Genomic DNA, 24,804 nt, shown 5'->3' with positions numbered 1-24,804 from the left:
CTTCAAAATACCAGCAGGTTTATAAATTAGCAAAAGAGAAACATTTTGACATGACATCCAAGATTGCAAGTAAGCTATTCATTTTAAATATGTATTTGTACTGATTACATTATGTAATGTTATATTTAAAATGATACAAATAAGTTTGAAAACAGTACAAAAATACTCAACTCTTTTTCCATACTTATTTTTTCATTGCAATGCTTTCTTCCTCTCTTTAAGGCTAGAGGGAGGTATGCAATTAGTAAGGAACTCTTTCTTTTTTTTTCCTCACCAAACGATTATTGAGAAAGTTCTAAGTATAAAGGTCGAAAAGGTCAGATTCCGCAACTTTGCAATCATGTGTGGAAAATTAAAAATTACTGGGAAGGCAGTTTAAAAGGAAAAGAGACGTTTTCAGATTTAAACTGCCTCCTTAAGGAAACGGTAATTATTAAGCCAGCAGATTAAAATAAATACCAAGTAATTTCTACCAAGACAACACACGCAAGTCACATTGTCACAATTACCACAGCAATCACCAAAGGCTGAGTTATGCCATAGAATAGAATGAACTAGAAATAAGAGCAGAAAAACACATGCCCTGCCCTGAGAAGCCACAGATATCTTTGAACAAATTATCTTTCAAAACTGGAGTGCTGAAATAATGAACATACCTGCATTTTCTATCATTTTGTAATGCATGTTTATTTAATTAGGAATAGATTTCAAGTAACATTTTTACAAATACATGCTGGAGACAAAGATAGGAAAACTATATATAAACTACTATGTTACTCCACACTTTATCATCCATTTCAATAGGATATATTTCTTTGGCATTTAACTTCAGTTTCTACCATTAATGGGTTATCCCAATGCTGACTATCCATGGCGCTAAAGGAGATGTAAAATGAAGGGACATCCATATTAAAACCATCTTAATTGTTTAACCTAATTATTACGATTTAGACAAGAAAAACATCACAACTTGCTAAGTTGGGTACTAACCTGTTAATGCTGCCCAAATGATTATTGTATAAGAATATTATAGAAATGTTGAATGTATTCCAAGTTTACAAGAAAACCATATGTCAGGAACAAAGGTGACAGAACATAAAAACTCTATAGAGTTCCTGGAGTAAAACAGGAAGAGATTATTTGAAAGTTTGGGATTCATGGAGGAAAACTAGCAAACATTATTTGTAGTCAGTTTGACAACATCTCAATAAATAAAGAACAGCCCAGCATGATCAGGAATGTCTTATACTCAGAACTACAGTAATAATAATCCTTAATTGGGAATGTATAATGTATTTAGAATATATGCTAGGGATTTTCCTCAGCTAAAATAACACCGGCAGCCCCCTCCAATTATAATGAAGATTTGACAAATTTTGTTTGGCATTTGAAAGACTACTTCCTTATGTTCAATAACATATAATTATTCTCTAAATCAAATTATTTTTGAGGTCAGTGTGACTGAATCAAAAGGAGACAGTAAGACAACACCTAAAAAGACTTTATATAAGAGGTGTGGCACAAAGTAAAAGCAAGAAAAAGCCTCCTCCATTCTCTTTTACATTATAAATAATTACTGCCTCTGCACACAATTTATAGCAATTTATGATGTATTGAGTTTGAGACAGACATAATTGTTTAAGAAGAAATGCAATACATTTAAAAAAATATTTGGCCTCCTCTATATTTTATCCTACCATTAGCATATGCAAAAGTTTATCCATTTCACAAGAAAATATGACAGTCAGTTCTACCTAATAAAACTGAATTAGGAGTTAGCATGGCTTCAGGGGAAGAGAAAATGCATTGATTGTTTATCCTTTGCTTCTTTTAGCATATAAAATAGTATTTTCTGAGAGAAATTGCAAGAAAAATAAATCTTAAAGGAATACAGACCAAAATCAACAAATGTAGAAGAAATGGTAGGTATGCAAACTAAAGTAGCTGAATCATTTACTAAAAATAGGGAAACACCTGAAATATTAAAGCTGAATGCTTGAAATTTCAAGGTTAAGCCTTTCTTCACCAGAACTCCACCAGAGCTTACAGGAAGTTTCAATTTCACATCCAATCTCCTCATATCAAAGGAAATGGAAAAGAGACATGGGCAGAGTAGCAGCCCCATAAATGTCAAACATGAGTAGAATGAGAACTGGATGGACCTAATAGATGCATACACACTATTTCCCACAGTTAAATGTGGAGGTTGATACGATGAAGGTTTAGGTTGCTTTGTCTATGTTCAAATAAGAGAGAAAAGTTAAAAAATAAAAGGTACAACATTCCAATCTTCAAAATCATGCACGTTCATGACCCTGTACACACAGCCAGACTAAATCAAAACTGACAGAGTGAAAGAAGGAAAGAACACAGAAACAAACGGATAAACAAATAAACTAATATGGTCCGCCCAGACCATAACCGGATTATAATGTAACCTTATGAGCAAAGCAGTATAAACATAACCTTGGACATGATTCAGACTGAGAGGCCAAAAATAGATAGCTTAAACATGGTGACAGAATTCCTTGAGTATGTGCAGCTGTGAGTGCTAATAAGATATGGTATGATAATAAGGTATTTAAATGAGAGTATTTTGCAGCACAACTCCAAGAAAACATAGGCCTATCCTATGGAATTTCTCATGACATTATGTACCCATTCTCACACATGATTAGGACTCGTTGCATAAGTCTGTACAATATCCAACTGGCCAATACTCTTGCCTATCAGTTGATACATTTACATTGCCACTTTTGATTAGGATCACATACATCCTAAGAAGGCAATCCTGATTCAATATGGCAGTGCAAAAATGCTGTGCTGGATCAGATCAAATGTTCCCGGGCAGGATGACGTGACGTGCCAATTTTGCAGTCCAAAGATGATCATGTCTACCTAATAAATACATATAAAAATGTACCATATATCAAAAAAATCTGCAATTTTTTATTTATCAAGAAAATCATGTATTTACCTTGAATTATCATCATATATTTCACTTTTGGGTGTAAAAGTGTCACTGGGTGTAACTGTCCAAACGCTTATGCATGCAAATAAAGTTATACAGAAATGATCAAACTCAGCATATAACAATTCATTAAATACATTGGCATACTTGTCTGATGGTTTTTTGTTACACTGAGAAATGTTGTATGATTATTCAAATTTACATTGAGGTTTTTACTACAAAACCATTTTGTCCAAAAAATGGATGTCCTCCAATGTCCTACGGTGTAAACAACATCAAACAGCCATTTTAGACTATATTTCCTGAGGACTCTGTGTGACCTATGACATCAGCATATGAGGAAGTCTGAAAGACACCCTTGTTAATCACCGCATGTCATTAGGTGTAACTGGGATAAGAAATACATATTTTTAAAATCAATAGCTCAACAGAAATGTGACTGGTATAGAATGTGTCATTGCTTTGCATAGGTGGCCTAATAATTCTCTGTTATATTTACCTTAGATGGAAAATGACCTTCGGTGTAACCAGACTAATGGGATACACAACAGTGTCCTGGTGGTTACACCACATGACTTAAAGCAGGAGCACTGAATTTAACAGATGTATTGATTACTTATGGTGAAGAGCCAATAGACATTTCATTTTTTTTTTATGAATAGCCAAGTCTGACATTACAGATTTACATACAATTTTCTTAAGAGTTCCTATCTTGAGATATCAATAGCCGCATTTCTATCTGGGAGAAAATATGTGCTAAAGCAAAACAAGGATAAATATCAGAAGAGGGTGTTGGCAAAATAATTAACCAGCTACATGTTCAGTATTGCCTGTGGGTATTCGTGGGTATTAATAGGCCATTGTTTGAGTATGACATTAGAACATCGGGGTAACCCAATTTGGTCATACAGTGTAACCAATATTTTAATTGCATTAAACTGCATACATCTGTGTTCAACTTGTTATCTGTACAAACAATTAGAGTATCTCAATTAATTGTTGTCAAAATGATTTGATGAATTGCCAGATCATACTAAAAAAGTGGAATCATCGCTAAGAAAATAAACAAAAACAACAAACATGGAAATGTGGTTATGTGCTTGCTTAGCATATGATTTTACGAAATCACAAAAGCAGACTAATTATCTTTTAATAAAGAGCCTCATTAAAAAAATGTGATGACAAATAAAACGTGTTTTTGACTCTGCATAGAAGCAGCAATATGCATTTGCTCTCCCTTGACTGAGGTCGACCCACTATCGACTCTGCTGTGTGATGTCACACAAGAGGGAATGTCACCCACAGGCGGGTCCAAACTGGGTCGATAAAGCCAATGTGAAAAAACATTATGGTTTTGGCCTGTGGCAAATAAATATTCTAGTTCAAACTGTTTAAGTATTTTGTGTTACTAAAACTGTTAAAGGCAACAGTAAATAGTGAATTGGATGGACAGTACATAAAGCAGAGAAAAGATGTACACACAACTAAGGTTGAAATTGTGTAAAGTTCAAGTAAACTCATAAAGCCAGCAGGTTTGGTATTCTGCATCACACACACTTATGGACCTAAACTAAAACACAGTACTTTATGGGGTATGGAAAATGTGTGCTTTTCCAATGTGTTTTGAAATGTCTACATTACAGAATTGTTGTCTATGTTGTATTTAGTCAAGTTGTATTACCAGTTAATGCACTTGATTTTGTTTATAAACCAAAATTGCAATAGTGAGGTTACTCACGCATCACTGAGATGACTCTATTAACATCCCACACATTTATATTTTCCAAAGGTTTTGTTCCTGTAATTATTTATATTAATCCTCATTTGTCATTTTGTTTTCTCAGTAGATGCACATACCAAGCAATTAAGATCTTTACCTCATAAACAAACTTATTTTTCAGAATGTAATTTAGAAGTCCCCTGGAGAAAATCTCTACAAAAACATTTCATTAGTGTGCCTTTTCCCTACCCTTAACACAGAGGATGGCTTTCTGCCGTCTCCACTCAAATAAACAGCAATACAACTCTGCAGATCATCAATCTAGTAACAATGAGTTAATTGACACCAAAACATCTCATTAATCTTCATTTGTCTAATCATATCCTGCCATTCTTATGTAAATGCCTCATTCGGAGAGGCAGGCCCTTTAGTCCAGCAAGGCACGATGACTGCTGGAAACCCCAGGGTGCCGGCCCAGTCCCTAATGCGACACTCTATTCAGCAGCTTGTGTTTAACATCACAGCTAATGTGTTTGACATTCAAATCGAGCCCTGTGGGAGGGCAAAATAATCTGATTTCTCAGCTGCCAGGCTCACTTCCTGTGCTGAAACAATCATAAAGATCCCTGGGGCTTTGACACTCTTTTCCAGGGCAGCCTACACTTGTTAATAGGGCTTAAAATACCATTTGAGAGGAAGTGATATTAAGCATAAGGCCATGATATATCAATTCTCCAAGGCAGCACAAAGGGAATGTTTTCATACAGCTTGGCCACAGTTTTCTTCACATGGTAGATTGATGGTCATTCACAGGCATCGACAGACTGCTGCGTTCCACAGTCACAAGAGGACACACCTCCACATGTGCACTGCAATTTCTACTGAGCTCAGTTACAATCTGGACAATAATGTTTCACAGATATACACTTCTTTTTCTCTTTTCGTTGAGTTTTTGCTGGTTTGTTTGTGTTTTGTATGGTTGTGAAAAGGATTTACGTATTAAAATAGAAATCCTTAGATTTTAAGAACCTCACTGAAAATTACATATATACTAATAAATCTTGAACATTTTCCTGTCCTGTTGTGTAGCCTTATCCTATTTAAGCTACAGAAATGTAGCTTAAAAGTTCTGCCTGTACATAAAATAATATAGCATAATTATTTCCTATATTATGATATGACATATAAAAGAGAGATGTAGAACACCAGTTTTTAAAGTGTTAATACAGACTCTGTATTATTGTGCTGTTATTTCAGTCATTTTTGTTATTGTTGTCAAATGTATCATTTTCAACCTTATTTTAATTTTTTTTAACTTATTGTGTGAATTCTGAGTTGAATAGTGTATTATAACAGTTGAGTCAGCAGTTACAATATGGCTCTACAATAACTCTGAACAGGTAAATTCTGAATTATGAAGGGGAGAAAATAATACAAATGAAATAAGATTGTGTAGTTGTTGTTAATACTTAAGAAAAAAGTCTCACAGGGAAAAATGTGCCTTTAATCACTGCAGTGGAACAGTAATTAAAACTGAATGGATGAGAAACTAGATTAGGAGTGGAAACAGACCCTACCTTATCTATCATATCTGGACGGTTCGTCGCTGCCAAGACGGTCACCTCCTGGAGCTGCTCAATCCCGTCCATTTCCGTCAGCAGCTGTGCCAGCACCCGGTCAGCAACGCCACTCGAACCTGAGGATCTGACGACAACACACAGCATTACAGAGGAAACATAGCGGGGGATGGCAGTCCATGCCCAATAAAACTATTATTTCACTGCTTAAATAGAGAGGGCGCTCATATAGCATATAACATGAAAACAAATACAATGTCAAAATAATTAGATGCTAAATCACATCAAACTTCTAAATACATAAGTATACAAGAGCAAACACCTAAGGGTTACAAAAAGGTAAAACTGGAAAGCAATATCTTCCCATAAGTCCTTTGTTTTATGTATGTAGTGATGTAGATATCTATTTGGCTTCCCTCTACATTCACACAGTCTAGTTAGATCGCCTATCAGGTGTAATGCTGGCTTCAGCTATATTATTGAGCTTCTTCAGCGCCAAAAGGAGCACACACCTTCATTATAGAGCCGCATTGGTGCCAGGGATCTGAAATTACACATCTTATCTAGCACATCAGCACAAAACCCATTGTCTAGGAAGGAGTGTAACTCCCCAGATATCATTTCACTCTTGTTTTGCCGACATGCCTTGAAAAATCTGTTTGAATCAGCGAGAATACTTGGGTCACGTTCCTGACCAAGAGAGGTTAGCAAAAATGCATCAGCCAGCTACTATTTTCCAAGCATCCCCACACTGTCCCACGTTTTCCAGCTTGTTAATGATCTGCTGTGCTTCATTCATGCCCGGGAATACAGGGCACAGAAAATGTTCCATCCTCAATTTTCTAGACCTCACCGCTCCATAAACCACCTGGAACTAAGACTCTGCACAGATGCCTTTTTAATTGTACACTAAAAATGTTCAGACTTAATAGGCAACCTGCTACTATGCAAATTATAGCTTTTATAATTACATAAGCAAAATATTTTAGTTTCTTACCAGAAAGGAAAGATGGAGAGAGCACATGGTTTGATAGTGCTTATGAAAATGTACGGATTCATTTGATTAAGCATTTAAAAGACTATAGGCTGGAATATGGACTGTGCCAAACACAATAAACACAGCCAAAACATAGCAATCACTATATTAATAAAAACAATTCACATGCAATCATCTGACAAGGCGTTTTATCACTAATAATAGTTTCCCATTCATTTTCTTATAATAAACATGGAGAGTTCACAGATGGAAAAGAGCAGTTAATGCATATCTCATTTTGGAGTTCAAAGGTTTTTGTCATTGTGTGACGGGTGCACCCTTCTGGCACCGTTATTATTGATACTAAGGAGTTGATATTAGGTAGTTAACTTTAACTGAGGCAAGTTAAAATGAGTACTTACACTTCTCATTTCATAAAACATCTTTTAGAAACAACTTAATTACAGGGAAGCATTTTAAATGTAAATAAAGGTGAAAGCGCAAGAGGATCATATTGATTTAAACAGTCCTTTCCTGTCATATGGTGACCACCTTCTAAAATTGCGCTGTGCGTCATTGTTTTTCATCCTTTTTCCTGTTTTCCTAAATGAAGGTGAGGACGTACTGGTTTCAAGAGAGCAGTGAGGTAAGAGTTCCTAAAATACCAAAGGTATTGCCAGTACACTCCCACAGCCAGTCAAGAGTCACGCTGTTCACTTCGTCTGTAGGCTTTTATTGACTCTGACATTCTGTCAGGGCTTCACAGAGGAAAACTGTCAGCAAGGCACACCTGCCAACTCCATCTTTTCAATTCGGCAGCCATGATAGTAATTAACTGTCACACTGCTTTATTTCCTCTGCTCACTAATTCCGGTGAAATACAGCTTGGCAGTTCAAGGTTTTCCATGGTATTCAAACTCTCCTCCACAAGCAGCAGGAAATGGTACACATCTTCCCACAGACTGAGCCATGAAAAGAAATAACTGTCACTGAGTTTTTGCCTTCCATGAGAAAGTCATTTTTAGACAAGAAATTAGGTTTAGATAATTGTATTTAGTCGGTCAATCCACACATTGTTTTTTTTTTTTTTTTTAAATCAAGTTCTTTTTGTTTCCGACTCCAGAGTGTGAGGTGCTGTTGTTTCGTAGCTAAACCACGTGGTGTTTTATGTGCGTGGTGAGCACAATCAATAGATTTTCAAACAACCCATAGAACTGGTTGATAGTCAATCAAAACTATACCGCAGTTATAAGCAGAAGGTGAATTCCGACAATAAATTAAGCCGCGGTTATGTTCTTGGGTAGGTCAAAGTTTATTAGGCTAGACAGGATACATTTACGATCTAATAAAAATTACAAAAAAACACCTCTTCTCTAATTCCAAAAGCACATATAATTGAATGTATAAGTTCCCTAGAGTACGAGCTGGTTTTACGGTTCTAGTGTCTCAGTGTTCATGCTCAGTTTTACAGGTGACTTTTTCAAATGCATCAGGCTTAAGAAGACAGGTAAAAGCTTTTTGTCATAAACTATAATGAGGCAGAGTAAATTAAGACAACACATGGGGTACAAATCAAGGTTGTCCTCTGTACTAAACTATACAGTCTACTATACATTCAAGAAATTGGTTGTTTAAAAAAAAGACGCTGGTCGAGAAAGTAAAACTGAATCATTAAGATTTGTAAATGGATAACCAAAACAGTAAATGTGAGAAAAGATTAATTTAACTTTTTTATCCTTATTGATGACCAGTAATTACTGAGTTTCTGTGTACTGTGTATGTACTTTTAGAAAGGCTCAGACACCTAGGAATAATCTGTATGTGTATTAAACAATTTCTTACAACTACCACTAGAGGGCAAAAGGGAAAATACATTTTCTGCATTTCTTAAAAATAAAATTCTATTCATTTTTCCTCAAATATTTTTCACCCCAAACATTTTTTTTAACCATTAAGAGTTTAAATATTTATTATTATTATTATTATTTTAAAATTAAATACAGAAAAATTAATTAGTCATAATAATTTAATGTCAATGTTTCCCACTAGGTAATGCCTTATGAACAGCGTTACATTTTATGACAAAAAGAGGGACAAAATTCAGATCACCACGGCTGCCTTAAGTTAGAAAACTTAATTAGATGGATTCATATCCCTACAGTAAAATAATATTTCAATCATTTCCTTTCAAACAGTAATATCTAAATGTGATTTTCATATAAAATAGTAACTAAACAAACCAAGATATATTTCTCACTTCAAAGCTTAAGATTCAGCAGATTGTTGCACAATTACTGTACAAGTAAAGAGTACTATATTACACCATGATCTGTTATTCTACATTATGACACAAGACTCTCTTTCTAAATGTAGTTTTAAACCTGCTCTCTGTCAGTTTCTTTCAAGATCTTTTTATTTTAATTGTCAGTGCTACACACATTCATCCATTTCCATTTTGGCTTTACAAGTGTTAATTCCACATTAGTCCATGTTGCTTTTTATAGATATTTCCCAAAAAGAGGATCTATAGACATGTCCTCCTACGTCAAGTACATCAGAGAGGTTCCACAAGGCTGTATAATGCATTTTTATATGGGTAAAAAGGCACTTATTTGACACTGTGATGATTAGGTACATCTGACAAAGAAGTTACTGCTGGAAGAAAGTGGAGAGCAAAAACAAACAATTCCCATCACATCAAAAAACAGATTTTAGCTATGATGATCTTCAAACATGCAAAAATGTGTTGATATTTTGACATGGAAGCTATACCAATAAATAAATAACATCTTAAAGACTGAAATTCCCAGCTTGCAATCATCTCATTTGGGTTTTGTAAAGGTTTCCGATCTTTCACATTTATATGAAAGATGTCAGATCTAGAACAGGGTCCCAGCTCTGGTCCTTTAGGCCCTTGGTTTTCACTCTTAATTGCATAACTGAACTATTGATCACACTGAACCATTCTCCCAGATTGACTCATCAAGTGATCTTCAGGGGACCCAGGCCCGGATTAAACAGAACTTGGACTTACCTGCAAGTTGTACATTCCAAAACCGATACTTGATGGTGGCTATTCATTGGATACACCAAAAAAAAAAGCCTTTGGCATAAAGCAAGCCATCATCTAATGACATGCTTGGAACTTCCAATCGACAGGGGTTCTGGTTTAACCCTGGCCATAGAAAAACCTCCTCAAGGACCAGAGTTGAAGACCTTTGCCTTAAACAGTTAAAGAAATTCACCCTGCATCTGCACATTCCACCCATGCTAAATCGTCTTGAAAAACAAGGAGATTGTAATATCTGTCTTGTCTGCGTTCCCACACCATTTAGTTTCAGTTGAGTTTAATGGGAACTATGCTTCATATTTAACTTCCCATCTGGTTCTGATTGCACAATGAAACACTTGTGCACATCATCCTCCATCTTTCAAGCCCCCTATCACAGATGTTCCATATGACATCCGATTGCACAACTAGCAGAAAACACTGCTATTCCACTAAATTAAAACGCATTGCATATAAAACAATTAATAGTATTTATTGTTCAATTCTCTATATGCAATATTAGCTGAATAAAGACATTAAGAATACAGTACTATAAAGCAGAAGGCCTCAATAGACTTCATGACCATTTTATGCATTGTATCTAACAACAGTGGTTCTGTAAAAACCAAAGGAAGAAGAACGGAGGAAAACCACACAAGAAATTGAACATATTTTCACTTGAATTATCATTTGTCTGTTCACAGACCTGTTACTTTAAGATATCGCTGGTACTTTGATATATAGATTACTCACAGAAACTCCTCAGTACAAAAAGTGTTTTTGTTTTTTGTTTGTTTCAACTGGATTGTTTAACTCTAAAGCAGTAAAGCATTCCATACGTCTTTGTTGGAAAACAATGGCAAGATATGTTTGGACTTACTTTGATACAATCAGCTCGAAGCCAGCTATTCATTATTTTACCAGGCAAACTACCCTGAGTCTCAGACTTGTGACAGAAAATAATTACCTTCCCCTTTCAACTGCAAGGGCATCGATCTCATCGAAGAACACAATGGATGGGGCCACAGCCCTCGCTTTCCTGAACACCTGAAATTGTAGGGGGGGGACATTTTTACAATACGAATTTTAATCAAGATATTCTTATTTTCATACATTTTATATCTGTCAAAGCAGAATCTGCACACCAACTCTATTGGAAATACTTGCAAGTTATTATTTCCAAAACAATTAAAAATAAATAAATAAGGTGACTGCTATAACTGATGTTAATGAAACAAAACAGACAAGGAAGTATTTAAAAAGTAACCTTTTAGGTCAATATATTGATAGAATGTCATCAAGTTTTTCATTAACAAAAAATAATTAATACTATGAATTTACTCTTGAGTTGGCAGTCTACCCAAAATAGGGGGCAGGGGGGCGTCGGGACAAATGGGGCACTTCAGAAAAAAGGGCAGGGTAATGAAAAGGGGCAGTGGATTGCGCCACACCTGTCCCCCGTCGCACATCCCGGACAGCTAGGATTGTTGCCATATCAAAATGCGTTTTGAATCATATACAAAGAACTAGATGCATCATCTATACCCATCTCTAATTCTGCAAGTTATACAGAAAGCATGTTTACCACACATGCTGAGGGACAGGGATTATTAAAAAGGGACAAGTACCTTGTGAATAAAGAAATAAAGCAGACCTTTCGTGTGTCACATTAGTTTAAGGGAAAAGATAATATTTCAATCAGCAAGTTTGGTTGTCACATTCCTGTTTCATTGAAGATGTAATGAAGATAGCTTTAGTATTTTCAAGAAGTTGCAGTTCAGCTTTCCTTCCCTCAGGCCGGGTGGGCCTCAGGAACCAGTGCATGTTCTCAAACGTTTCTCTCTCTGTAAACATCTTCTGATGAATAAATATTACATTTTTATCAACTTACTTCTCGGACTGCTCTCTCAGATTCCCCCACATATTTACTCAGCAATTCAGGACCCTAAAAGAAAGAAAAAAGATGGGATGTTCACAGATTATCCAATAAAAAAATGTTGCACATTCTTTATTTTCACGGAGCATAAATGGTTTTTTCCCCAACCGTATAATTGCAAACAACTGACCTCATAAAGCTTACAATTATGCTTAGTTCAAAACTGTTTTTACAATATCAATAGCGTGCAATACAGAACCATTCACATTATAACGTTCTTTCTAAGACTGTCAAATACATCCATTTTCTGCACCTTAAAAAAAGGAAGGGGTTGAGTTGTATAAATCATTTATTTTGCGACCAACTGCTAATCTTTGAAATTCATTATGAACTTTAGTCTCAGTGACAATGCGAACATAGTCTTTTGCAGACAAATATGGAAGTCTAGAATTCACGAATTATGACAATCTTACTCAGACTAAAAAACAGATTTCATGCATTGGCTGTGGAGAGCTTCACATCACACTGAATTACACTGAGCAGAGACAGGCATGTTTTGGCTCTTACCATAAGATGCAATTTATTGCTGCCATTAAAAAATTCCAAATGCAAACTGGAAACATCCAAGGCTCATTATGCCTTTCTGTTTAATGTTAATGAAACTGTCTTTAACTATGGATAATCACATTGTTTAGAAGCAAAACAAACTCTTAACACCTCTTAACTCAGATTCCTTTAAAGTCCATATCAGTCCTACCCCCACGCCCACAAATTCTTTATTAGGTCTATTCTTGGTTATTCCTCATATTTCTCATGTTTAAGGGTGTGGAATGATTTATAAATATTTAAATGTGTTTGTCTTGAGAACGTCATATCAAGCCATGCTACTCCTGTGCATACATCTGGACAATTATATTATAGGGCATTATATTATTAACCTTTTTGGATACATGTATGAGATTAAGTATTCTGAGCATCTTAAGTGTATACATCTAAGTACTAAACGTACTCAACTTTCACATGAGCTTTTTAGAAAACTAGTATTTGAAGATGATAGCTGTTAGCAGTGCTGTAGCAAATATTCCCTGAACAGTGTAGGAAGAGGGAGATATTCCTGAAAGAGTATCCTTCAATTGTGTTCTCCCAACAGAAACCCCTGTGCCATTCTTCAGGACAGAAAGCACTGCAATTAATGGTGCAGAAAAAACCATTAGGAATCGTAGATAGTAATAACGTTTCATCAAATCGACAGCAAGGTGTTCACAGCTATTTTAAGGGCAATCCTACACTGTAATATTAGTCCTGTATTGTATCAATTCCATATAAATCTTTTCGTTGACACCTATATTCCAAACATTGTAAATCTTTACCAGCAACATAAAATATCCTCTAAAACACAAAAAGTGTATGCAATTTGTATTTTTGACTTAAAACCGATAAAAAGGAACCCAATCTACTTAATAAGTTTGGCATTTTTCAGGAACCTGCTACGTTTCTTTACAATACATAGCGGACTGAATTAATTTCCCAACTGCAATGTTAAGGAACAAGTAATACAGAGAAGCAAATGAGTGGGATTTACTATTGATCAACTCAAAACACAAAAATAAGTGCTCAGCTTTCATTGGGGGAACTCAGCTATAGGTCAGGAAACACTGAGGCAAGCGTTGATTTTGCTCTGGGTTGGCAAAGTTAATTTAAAAAAAAGAAAGAAAAAAAAGAAGAACTACAAACAAACCACAAGAGACCAGAAAACCCATTCCGAGGAACTACTGAAATCTGGCCAAAATATCTTTCTATGATTAAAGAAAAATCATTGAAGAAAAACAAAAGTAATTGCAAAGAAACCTACAAGAGAAAAGATGAATATCTACAACAGGAGAATAGTCTCGAACCTTGTTCCCTTCAAGGCAGATAAACATCAGCTCGACAACCATGTGTTTTCCTCGCTACAGTCGTCTTCTGGGGCCTAACTGCCTTCAAGGCAGACAACACTGAAATAACAGCTTCTTTGTCTCTTCTAATGGCTTCAAGGGGGACGAACATTTAAGGATACTCTCATTAAAGCTTGCTTACAGGCATCACGATCCATTTCCCTACTGCTTCTTGGAAAGATCTGTCTATGATATGGCACAACCGTTAAAGCAACAGGGATGGAAAAGGTCCTTCGTGTCCTGGAGAATAAAATGGTACTGCCTTGATAACTGAAAGAGAAACCTATTAAATGAGACTTGATATGGGCTTATACATTTATTAATCTAAGCTACATTTGATTAAATATTTAAAATCCATTTACATAAGTATATAAAAAGAGTGGCTGAACATTACTTTATAATTATTCTAAAACCTGAATGACCAAGACACACCTGCCAAAATGAATAGAATACCTTCAGATAACCAATAGTATCTGTTACATAGATCAGAGTTTCTCAAAATGACTTTAAGCAGGACAACAACCATAACAAACAGAATTTTGTCAGAATTGAACAAAAACCTCTCACAACACTGTGTGTGTCAAGGCTGAATCTCAGTACAGGGCTTTCAGTGAGGTTACTCCCTGATTACAACAGTTGAACCTGGCCTAAATCTAATAAGGACTTGTTGACTATTTCTATCACGAACCTATCAAGTATTCCCACAGAACTATATGTCAGTGTTCAAATAGCACAGAACCAGTCAACAATTCCAGAACCAATTAATCTCCTTTAACGTGCTACTGCTGCGGCTGAGTGGGAGTTGTGCAGGAACTTTCTGCTGGAAAATATCTCAGGGTGATGTATGGAGAAGACAAACAAAAGGTCAGCAGATGTCAAGTGAGCAGTCCTTGAGGTTTGCGTCAGGGTGTGCCCCAGGGTGCCCCAGGAAGTGCACAGCCCAGGGAGAGGAAAGCAGTTGTATGAATGGAGAGCAGCCAACAGCTTTGTACCAAGTACAAGTCAACCAAACAGCACCGAAATGTCAAGAGTGCTTATTCCACTTTGTCATGCTGAAGACTGCTCAATTTAATCTGTATCCCCAGGTACACCAGCTTCAACACGGTACTTTATTGTTTGAATACAGCATTTACTTTCCTTTCTTCTTACTAGACATAAAATCACTTGTATGTATTTTTTCCTTTAGACTTACTTCTGTCTTCCTTCACAATCAGACAAAGGAAAAACAATACCCTGAATCCCAGACAGGACAGGAAACAATGAGGACAAGATAAAAAGAAGTGGCACTCTGGCACTCTGGCACTCTTACTTAAAAAAAAAACAGTTTATAAAGTGTACCTTTCCCTAACAGCAGAAAAAGGCATTATCCATCATAAAGAATGTCTCATTTTTTTAAAATGGTTCACATAACATAATTTTCTTGTACTGCCCACTGCCTACCGCATATATGTTTCCTCAAGATAGGACAAGGATGTGGTATTGATATTCATTTAAAATGCACAGAGAAAGACATATGATACAAGTCTCTCTCCTATACCCACAGATAGCTGTACCTTTATTGCCAGGAAGTTGAGTTTGCTCTCGTTTGCCAAGGCTTTTGCTATCATGGTCTTGGAACAGCCAGGGGGGCCGTATAAGAGGATGCCCTTTGGAGGCTGGATGCCCATCCGTTTGAAGGACTCTGGGTGCCTTAGTGGCCACTCCACGGACTGTTTCAGCTTCAGCTTCACATTTTCCATTCCACCCACATCTGACCAGCACACCTGTTTGATGAAAAAGAGCACCAAACAAAATTCAGTCAAGTTGTTTTCTTGCTTCCACTTTATTACTAAGAAATACCACCTATAAAGAGCTTTTTATTCAGATGTTATCAGACACAAATTAAATAGTGAACAAATAATATCATGGTAGCTACTATGTATTTAGAAGTTTACAACCCCAAAGATATTTAATTGGAGCTTCTGGAAAACACTGCGGGTTAACGGCTGCTTCCTGTCAAGTTAGAGGCTCTTCAATGGAGAATCTCACATCAGCAAATATGTATACCTCACAGAGAGATCTTAGCGGGCCTTTCTGTTAGGAGCTTTGGCTGTTACAGAATATCACGTTGCCTGTGTATTTTGCTGTCAGCCACGAAGACTCTGCATACTAAAAGAAGGCAGTGATTGCATTTCTGAACTTTTGACACCCTGGAAAACGTTAGTGCAGTAAACAATTGCTAATTAATTGAAACTTTTAAAGAACATTGCCTTTAAAAGAATAATAAAATGATAAAAAAATATATATAACAATAATAATGCATATTTATTAAGAGTGAGCCAAGATTGTCCATTTGAAAGGATATATTTGGCTAACAGAAAGACATCAGTGCATAGGCTAAATCTGTGGTAGTTCATCTATTACAAGTTAGCCAACATATTATTTTCTGATCACCATAGTTTGAGATAGCAAAGGTAGCACACACGTTGAAGAAATAAGGCTGTGGAAATCAGTTTCATATAATGGGCTTCTTTCATTTAATCAATTCAGTTTCTGAAAATAACACATCCCAGCCCGCCATGGGTTGTCTCCAGCTAATAAAGTACCTAATGGAAAATTGGCTTATGTCCACATACTGTGAATACCACATATTAAACATTTTAGAAAAAGACAGCAGGCTTCTGCATTTCCAGAGTGAAATGGTTTCTGCAATCTCTGCCAATACCTGCATGTTGTAAATCAATCGCCCAGATGGAAGGGCCAAAACAGGTGCGCAGATGTGCATCTGAAACGTTTTATGGATTTTATTTTTCATGAAAAGACACAATGTAGGGGAAAAGGATTTTCATCAACAAGGTGAACGTACATGGATAATGTTCTAGAGAAAGCTAACTGAGTTTTAGGTTTTCTTTTATATTCCAATAGTCAACAAGAGTAGAGTTTCTGAACTCAGATTGCTTTTATTTGTCACATGATTTAGTAGTAATTTGATTGTATGTTATTGTGGCTCAGTTGTAGAATTTTGTACATTTTCAATGGAAAAAAAAATGATTTCCAGTTTTTAAGATTTCAAGATTACATCTTGTCCAGTTTTACTATAACAATTCTATGTAAATGAATTGGAAACAAATGTTTTTCCTCATGTGGATATAATCAAGTCCACCTTAGTGGCTGCCCCTTCAGCTGTGTATAGTAACTGAAGCCCTTCTTTGTTTAAAGCATCTGGCCACATTTCGGAAAATGTAGGGTGATCTCAATACAGCAAAGGAAATTTAGCATTATTGGCAGAAACCAATATCATTGGATCTGTTTTAAATTAAAACAAAGCTGATGCGATGGTCTTCCTGTATGTTATGTCTTGCATGTGCAAACTCCAAACAACCAAACAACTCAGGAAAATGCTCCACCAAAATATTAACCTCTTCACAACTCTCTCTTTAAAAACAGCTTAGGCTCTGCAGTTATTGTTTCCCTAATTAATATGAAAGAAGAAGCACAGTTAGGTGTCTATAATCCTGCTTCCAGGAGTGCAACTTAAACTGGCATAATTCACTCACTTTAGGGACATCAATGGCAACTTCCCTCATGGCACTGGGTTTGACATCATTGAAGGCCCGCTGGAAGTCCATGAGATTGACTTCTACAGATCCCATCACCTGGCTGTCTGAAAGCTGAGTGTCTTTGCCTAATGCTCGACGCAATGCATGCAGTCCTGTCAACAGAGAGATTGTCTTTAAATACAACACAATGACTTTAAAATCATGCAAAGGCAAAGTCATTAAATTAGCCATTTAAAAAAGGTAGGACTGGGCAGAGGAAACTTGAGAAGTGCTTATTTTTCACAGCTACCAACAGACAGCATGATTCCACTGGCCCCCTCTGAAGAGCATTCCCAGATGTTTTTGTTGTTTCTTGAAAGATCCCATTCCATATTCCAAGGATTCATTTTAGTAACAATGTTTTGCAATAGCTGCCAGAATACCAGGACAGAAGAATGATAATGGACACATGCTTATAATAGTTTGGGCAGTTGCATAAACCACCTTAAGGACTGAATAACTTTAATATTAACTGTAGCAGCTTTTCCCTTAACTAGCAAATTTACAAAATGTTTTAAGAAGTAACACACTTAAACTCAAGGGATACATAAGGGGAAACCAAATTGTTTCATAACACAATTCACTGGTCTCTTTGAAGAAGGAACATTTTATTGAGTAAATTAAAAATGTGACATATACATATATTTTTTTAAAGTGACAGCGAGAGAATAGTGACAAAAGCGCCATTCACACGGAAATGTCGGAATATTGCCGGCAATGTTTGCCATCTTTTTTCCTGTTGCACCCCATTCACACTGGCTATGAATGCTGGAAAATTGCCGGCAAGGACCCATTCACACAGAAAACAGACTGCCGGCAAGAGCGCTGTGCCCATGGGACCGAGACGCTACAGAAGCCCGTGGATCCGGAGAGGAGAGACCGACCCATATTCTGGACGTGTTTGTACAAGTGCGATCATTTCCCTGTTTTGCCAGTTTCCAGTTTTCCAAAGGCATTTCTCTCATTTTTTTCTAAATGGAATATAATGCAAATTAAAGTTAATCCATCAGAGTGTAAAATTTTATCTAAAGATGATGCGTGTGAGCGAGTCATTTTTCAATCATTTTGCGCCTTATTTGTGCTTTTGTTTGTGTGAGAAAATAAGTGTCAGAAAAAAACAATTGCTATAAAAACCCTTCATTTAATGTATTATGTAAGGAAGCACGATGTGTTTACAGTTATGGCTATAGCAGTAACATATTCCTAGATGGATATTTAGGGGACGTCACACTGTGTTATTGTATATTTTTATATAGGCAAAACAATCACCATTCGGCAGCGCAATGTGAACTGATTATACTATTCACAAACAAAGCAGCATATCGTTGTGTTCAATAACTGTATACAGTGTGTTTAAATATTGATACAGATATTGATGATACAGGAAATCGTCAGATTGTGAAACTGAATGGCTTTGCTGGTCAGATCTGCACACATCCTGCACAATGTGAACACACCCACGTATTATTTGGTTGTATCAGAAGGAGACTGTCAAATGTGCTAGACTACTGCATGTAGAAACTTTATTGCTGTCATATGTATGTGTTATTGTATGCCTTATGCTGCCATTTCTTATATGCACTAATCATGTCAAATGTAAATATACAGTGTTTTATTAATACAAAAAGAACCGAGGTCACTTGATTATTGCAATATGATTTGATCACGAAAACAAACCAGAGTTACGAACTGAGCAGTTCGTACACAAGTGTGAACAGCAGCACTGATTTCATTTGAAACAAACCCAGTGTGAGGGGGTAACACGTTTGCCTGTATAGAGATAATATATTTTGCAAGATTTATTTGTATATAACTTCTGACATATAAGACAACAGTTAGCATTACATACGCCAACCTGTTGGTTCATCAATAACACTCAGAATTGCTGCGACTATATTATTTTCAACCTCCGCCATTTCTAACAACATGATCCTTTTCTCGTTACAGTCACAACTTCTTGGTCAAAGATGGCTTAACCTTTGTGTTGTGGTCGAAAAAATGCACCCGTATTCTGATTGGTTACGTCAGTTCGGTGACGAACTGCATCGACACGCAAGGACTTGACACTGAATTTGCCGGCAAAGATTTTCCTGCTCCATTCACACAGACACGTTGCTGGCAAATTGCCGGCAATTAGACTAGAACCCTTGTCCGAAAATTGCCGGCAACGATTTGCCAGCAATAACCCATTCACACAGACCTTGCCGGCAACAAAATGGCGGCAAATTGCAGGCAATTGTTTCAGTGTGAATGGGGTTAAAGAGAATTATGGTATCACACTTTGGATTGGAACTTGGATGACAAACTGGATTATGGATTGGATTGATTTCTGTGTGTGTGTGTGTGTGTGTGTGTGTGTGTGTGTGTGTGTGTGTGTGTGTGTTGTTCATGTTGATTGAATTCGTTATGTTTTATGGAGGGACACATCTATGTGTTTAGCTTTGTTTGGTTTCTGTCTGTCTACTTACTTTCAAGCACTGTGAACTACCCACTTGCCTGTTGTTTTCCTGATCCCAGCCTTTCAGAGCCCCAGTACTATGTGTACCCCCAATGGTGCCACTATATAAATATTATTAACTTTACAGGTGTGACATGGAAAAGAGAAGAAGATCGAAGCAAGTGGAAACATCTTGGGGATTTGGGGAGACCTTCATCCAGCAGCAGATATACATTATATTCTATATATATTGTGACAGTGGGAGGGGTAGGTCCAGCATTGTTGGGGCTCTCAGGCAGAATTCAAGAAACATGTAGTAGGGGATGTGGGGGAATTAGTGTGTTAACAGTGCTCTGTGCACAAACCAAAAGCCTAACTCTTAATTAAGCCTACCCAAGCATGTGACTAATAATAAAAACACTACAATAAGTCCAATCCGAAATCCATAATCAATAGTCAAGTCCAAGTTCCGTAATCCTTTTCAAGTTAAATTCTCTTTCACAAACACTCGCTCTCCAGGCTCGCCTCCTGCCTGCCCAACAACAGGATATGAAATGAATGGATCTGAGAACAAACAAAACTATGTGACATCATTGAAAGAGTGAAAATGTTAAAATGGCAAAGGGCCGGACATACAGCAAGAGGAACAGAAGCTAACGAATGGATGACAAGAGATGAAAAAAGACATAGAAGATAACCACATAAAAGATGGGCATGTTCAAGGCAGAGAAATAAATACTGACTACATGACCGGTTTTATCCATTAAACCATGACGCTGAAACAATGCAACTTGGAAACTTCCACATACCTATCTCTTTGAAGACACCTAGTTTAAGTAGGCCTGAAAAAGCGGAGAAAATATGGCAAATTCCACCACTGATTGGATTTTATTTTCCATAAGGATATGCAGATGTTAAAAAAAAAAGTCCTAAAACAGAGAAGAAACCAACACCAAGCAATTGCCAAATACAATCTAAATCTTAAAAGGCAGAGACAAAAGTGTTAACATTAAAGTAAGAAAAGCCTACCAAGCGCATCTTGGCTGTTCAAGTACAGCGCTATCCATCTACTTAATTACTCTAATTGCACAAGAAGTCAAGGATACTGCCAAAGAACAACCTGCATCATGATTTCAGGACATTGTGAATAGCACTTAAAAATCAGGCCAGAGGCTTCCTTCAAAAAAAAAAGAAAGAGTGAGGGTTAAAGCAGACAAGAAGGATTTACAATCAGACAAGCCTGTATCCTGTTTATATTTTTCAGGATCTGACCGAGACTTTAAAAAACACAATTAATACCGCAGCCAAGCACAAGGTCAATGTGTTCCAGCTCAGGCCTTGCGCTCTCCCTGGAGCCCCACATCAATACTCTTCAGAAACCACTGCCGGATAAGACTGCAATCTCTTTGAATTAATGTTCTTTAGCAGTACAAAAACATCTGTTCCAGCCCTAGTCAATAAGGCTAAATCACATTAAAGGCCAACATGCTGTGTCTGAAGTTTCCTACAAGAGCAGTAGCACTAGTTGGTACTACAGCAATGCTGAAACTGAAATAAATGTCACCTGAAGTTACATTAATAAATAGGTTACATAAACAGATGCAATCTCTTGGGTTGTTTAGCCTATTTTCAGAATTTTTAAAAGTACACCGCTTTCAGAGAAGCGATTATGAAAGCCAGTTTGTCTCCTCCAACATAAATCCTCACTAGCAGGTACATTATATTGTTATAGTTTTAAAAGGGATCATATATTACAGAAAGGACATTGAAATGCAGTAACTAAAACTACCTAAGGTCTGATAATTGATTAACTTGATGTATATAGCAGGATGCAAAAATACAATTCTTTAAAAATCCTCTTCAAAATAATGGGACATTCATCCTAGTGGTTGTTTTACTAACTTGCAGTGACCCTGACTGGAAATTGAAAAAATAAAATATCCAAAATGTAAACCACCAAACTGGTTGAAGCAGCTCCACATAGTGAACTATTGTTTTTTAATGCTCACATGCTCACAAAATACGTCAAAGACAAGCAAAAGTTGCTTAAACTTCTGAAAAAGGGTTGGAAAATTGATTCAGCCTGTCTTTACATCGTACTACCTTAACACGACTGAAATATGCAACTTTCATGTATAGTAAGAAAAAGGAAAACACACTGCGAGAACTCTAAGGGCACCGACCCCAAAGATGTTTCCATAAATTTGTCTTTAAAGTTCTGCGCTTTGTCTGCAAAAACGAAATAAATGTCAGCAAAGGCTTCCGACAAAAGTTCTGAAAATTATTTTGTGCATCTCTGAGCATGAGGGACAGGCCACAAAGTAATAAACAACCTGCAAAGAAGGATGCTTATAAATCTAACACTTTATGTAGTTTTGTAAAGCTTATACATTTAAGTGCAGAAAATTATACATAAGGCTATTGCAATGAGCATGGAAAACTAAAAACATCCATATTTACTCAAAGCCCAACACTAAATTGATATTGGTCAACAGAATAAACCTTTTAAAATAACATTTCAGGATGCCAAGTCATTCAGGAAAAAACAAAAGCATGCTGACAAATAACTAGAACACCCAAATCTACATCAATACATTTTTTGATCAAGTCATTACAGCAGAGCACATGTCAGATTCAAATACTAAGTAAACACCCAGGAATAAAACAAATAAATAAAAATGTAATTGGATATAAAGACAGTAAACAAAACAGATGGAACATATGGGACAAATCATGAAAATTTGCCTGACAGCTGTTTAACTGCCTTCCTTACTTTTTCCTTAAACTAACACAAAAGCCTGTTTCACGTTGTTTCATCTTCTACCCAAGACAGATCCTATCCCTGCCTACCAGCACAGCCTTGTGAAAAGAACAGGCTCACCTGGGGGACAACCTTCCTGAAGATGTGGACCAACCTGCACAGAGAGACACTTTGGATTTCACAGCATGCAACTGAGTCTTGGGGTTTTTCCATCATAAAAATAAATTGAAAGCAAGTGGCAAGTTTGCACACTACCCAACTCTATACAGTTTTCTCTAGGCAGAATCATCGTTCAACAAAATCTTTGATAATTCCATGTAGGTTGAATGAACAAACTTTATTAAACTATTTGGAATTGCCATATAATGATGGTGGTGTTTACAAGCCAGTTTAAACCTCCTGGGTGTTATGCTATTATCACACATTCATGACGTGCCTAGTGAGGCAGATTGTGTGCATAAGTTAAGCACATGCTATAAAAAGTGTGCGACTTGAAAATCAACACTTTGCCAAGACACCATACAAATAAGCACCAACTAGCCAGAAGAGTCCAAGGCAACAACTTCAGTAGCCATAGCATATATTCACAAGCTTTTATTGAAATAGCACACTACTTCTACTATACAGACATTATGCAAGGACTTCTGCATCTGGTTGTTTAAATCAAATAATTTCTAACTATTTTGGTTTTTGGTTTTCTTTAGGATGTAAGTTGAGCTGTGAAGAAACTGCAAATAACTTAATCATAAGGAGCACCTAGTAATTAAGCCACAAATTATGCACTTCACTGCACTGCATTATTTTTAGAAATAATACAGAATGCCTTGTGTAGTTTTTAATATTTTCTTTATCAGACAGTGGTTCAGACCTTGTTGTGTCAATGCACAAACTAGTCTGATTAAACACCTTCCTTCACTGCACAAGCAATCATCAATAGACATACTAATAAACCAGTAGACCAATTTTTCCAGTGTAACACCTCATGCAAACCCGTTCCTTTTTGAATTATATTATTTGTTGCACACCACTAGTTTCAGCACATGCTGTGATATTTATAAAGACCCTCCCATATTGTATTTTTAATGAGGCGGTTTGCATTTAGAATTAAATAAACTCGCATGTAAATGCTGCCACTGTGTACATTCAACGACAACAGCATGTGGTATAAATAAAGGTATATATTCAAATGCAAAAATATCCTGAGGGACCTGCTCTCCTTTCCTTCACATAGCACCAGTGTGTGTAGGCTTGAACCATTCTACAGCCTTCATTCGCTATAAGACATTCTTTTTCCATCTACCACAAACTACATCCGTACAACTGCAAAGCTGTGGGCTGTGTCAGTAGGAGTTCACAGCATAAATCAGGGTGAAATCCAAGAAGCAAAATTGTAAAACAGCTACAGATGAAAAACTACTGTTTTTTTTTTTTTGTAGTTTCTGGATTTTTTAGTTTCTTGTTTTTTTTTTAATCAAGCTTCACTATGTTCTCTTATGTTTAAGTAGGTCATGTACTATCTGTTAATGCATTCCAAACCAAAGCACCTGTTTTGTAATCTTATTGAATCATAAACTGCATGATTTAGTACAAAATCAAAAACAATCCAGGTAAATTTGAAAGAGAATCCAAACCAATAACCTGTATAAAAACCATATAAAAACGTGTGATTTAAGGGTTAAATACAAGTGTCACAACAAGGCATTCTTTTAATCATTAGTAAATTATTCAAGTGGGGTAAGCAGAGCTTGAGCCAGTGATTCTGTGGTTGTTAACCAAGCATGTTACCAATTATAACATTCGAAAATAGCATCCCTTGTGCTGCGAGTTCAATCCGGAGGGTCATCACAGACAACCGCTGCGTTATCATGGCCATGGAAATGGAAAACAAAATGAGCCAAAGACGTCAAAGACGTATTTTAAATCAA

At 36.4% G+C, this 24,804-nt stretch overlaps 1 protein-coding gene across 1 annotated transcript in view; it reads right to left on the bottom strand.

The window, feature by feature from the left end:
• The window catches only part of afg2a (AAA ATPase AFG2A), a 137,501-nt gene that overhangs the window by 99,949 nt on the left and 12,748 nt on the right, over positions 1-24,804 (bottom strand). Inside the window, exons 10-14 of the mRNA XM_066719843.1 lie at positions 17,640-17,794; positions 15,657-15,866; positions 12,185-12,238; positions 11,261-11,340; positions 6,269-6,395 (exon numbers count right to left, since the gene is read on the bottom strand). Of these exons, the coding sequence (XP_066575940.1) occupies positions 6,269-6,395; positions 11,261-11,340; positions 12,185-12,238; positions 15,657-15,866; positions 17,640-17,794 (626 nt within the window). The remainder of the gene's footprint in view (positions 1-6,268; positions 6,396-11,260; positions 11,341-12,184; positions 12,239-15,656; positions 15,867-17,639; positions 17,795-24,804) is intronic.

This window comes from Amia ocellicauda, chromosome 13 (genome assembly GCF_036373705.1).
Source record: "Amia ocellicauda isolate fAmiCal2 chromosome 13, fAmiCal2.hap1, whole genome shotgun sequence".
NCBI lineage: Eukaryota > Metazoa > Chordata > Actinopteri > Amiiformes > Amiidae > Amia > Amia ocellicauda.
The sequence above is the reverse complement of the archived record's forward strand: the minus strand, read 5'-3'. Positions and strand labels throughout refer to the sequence as shown.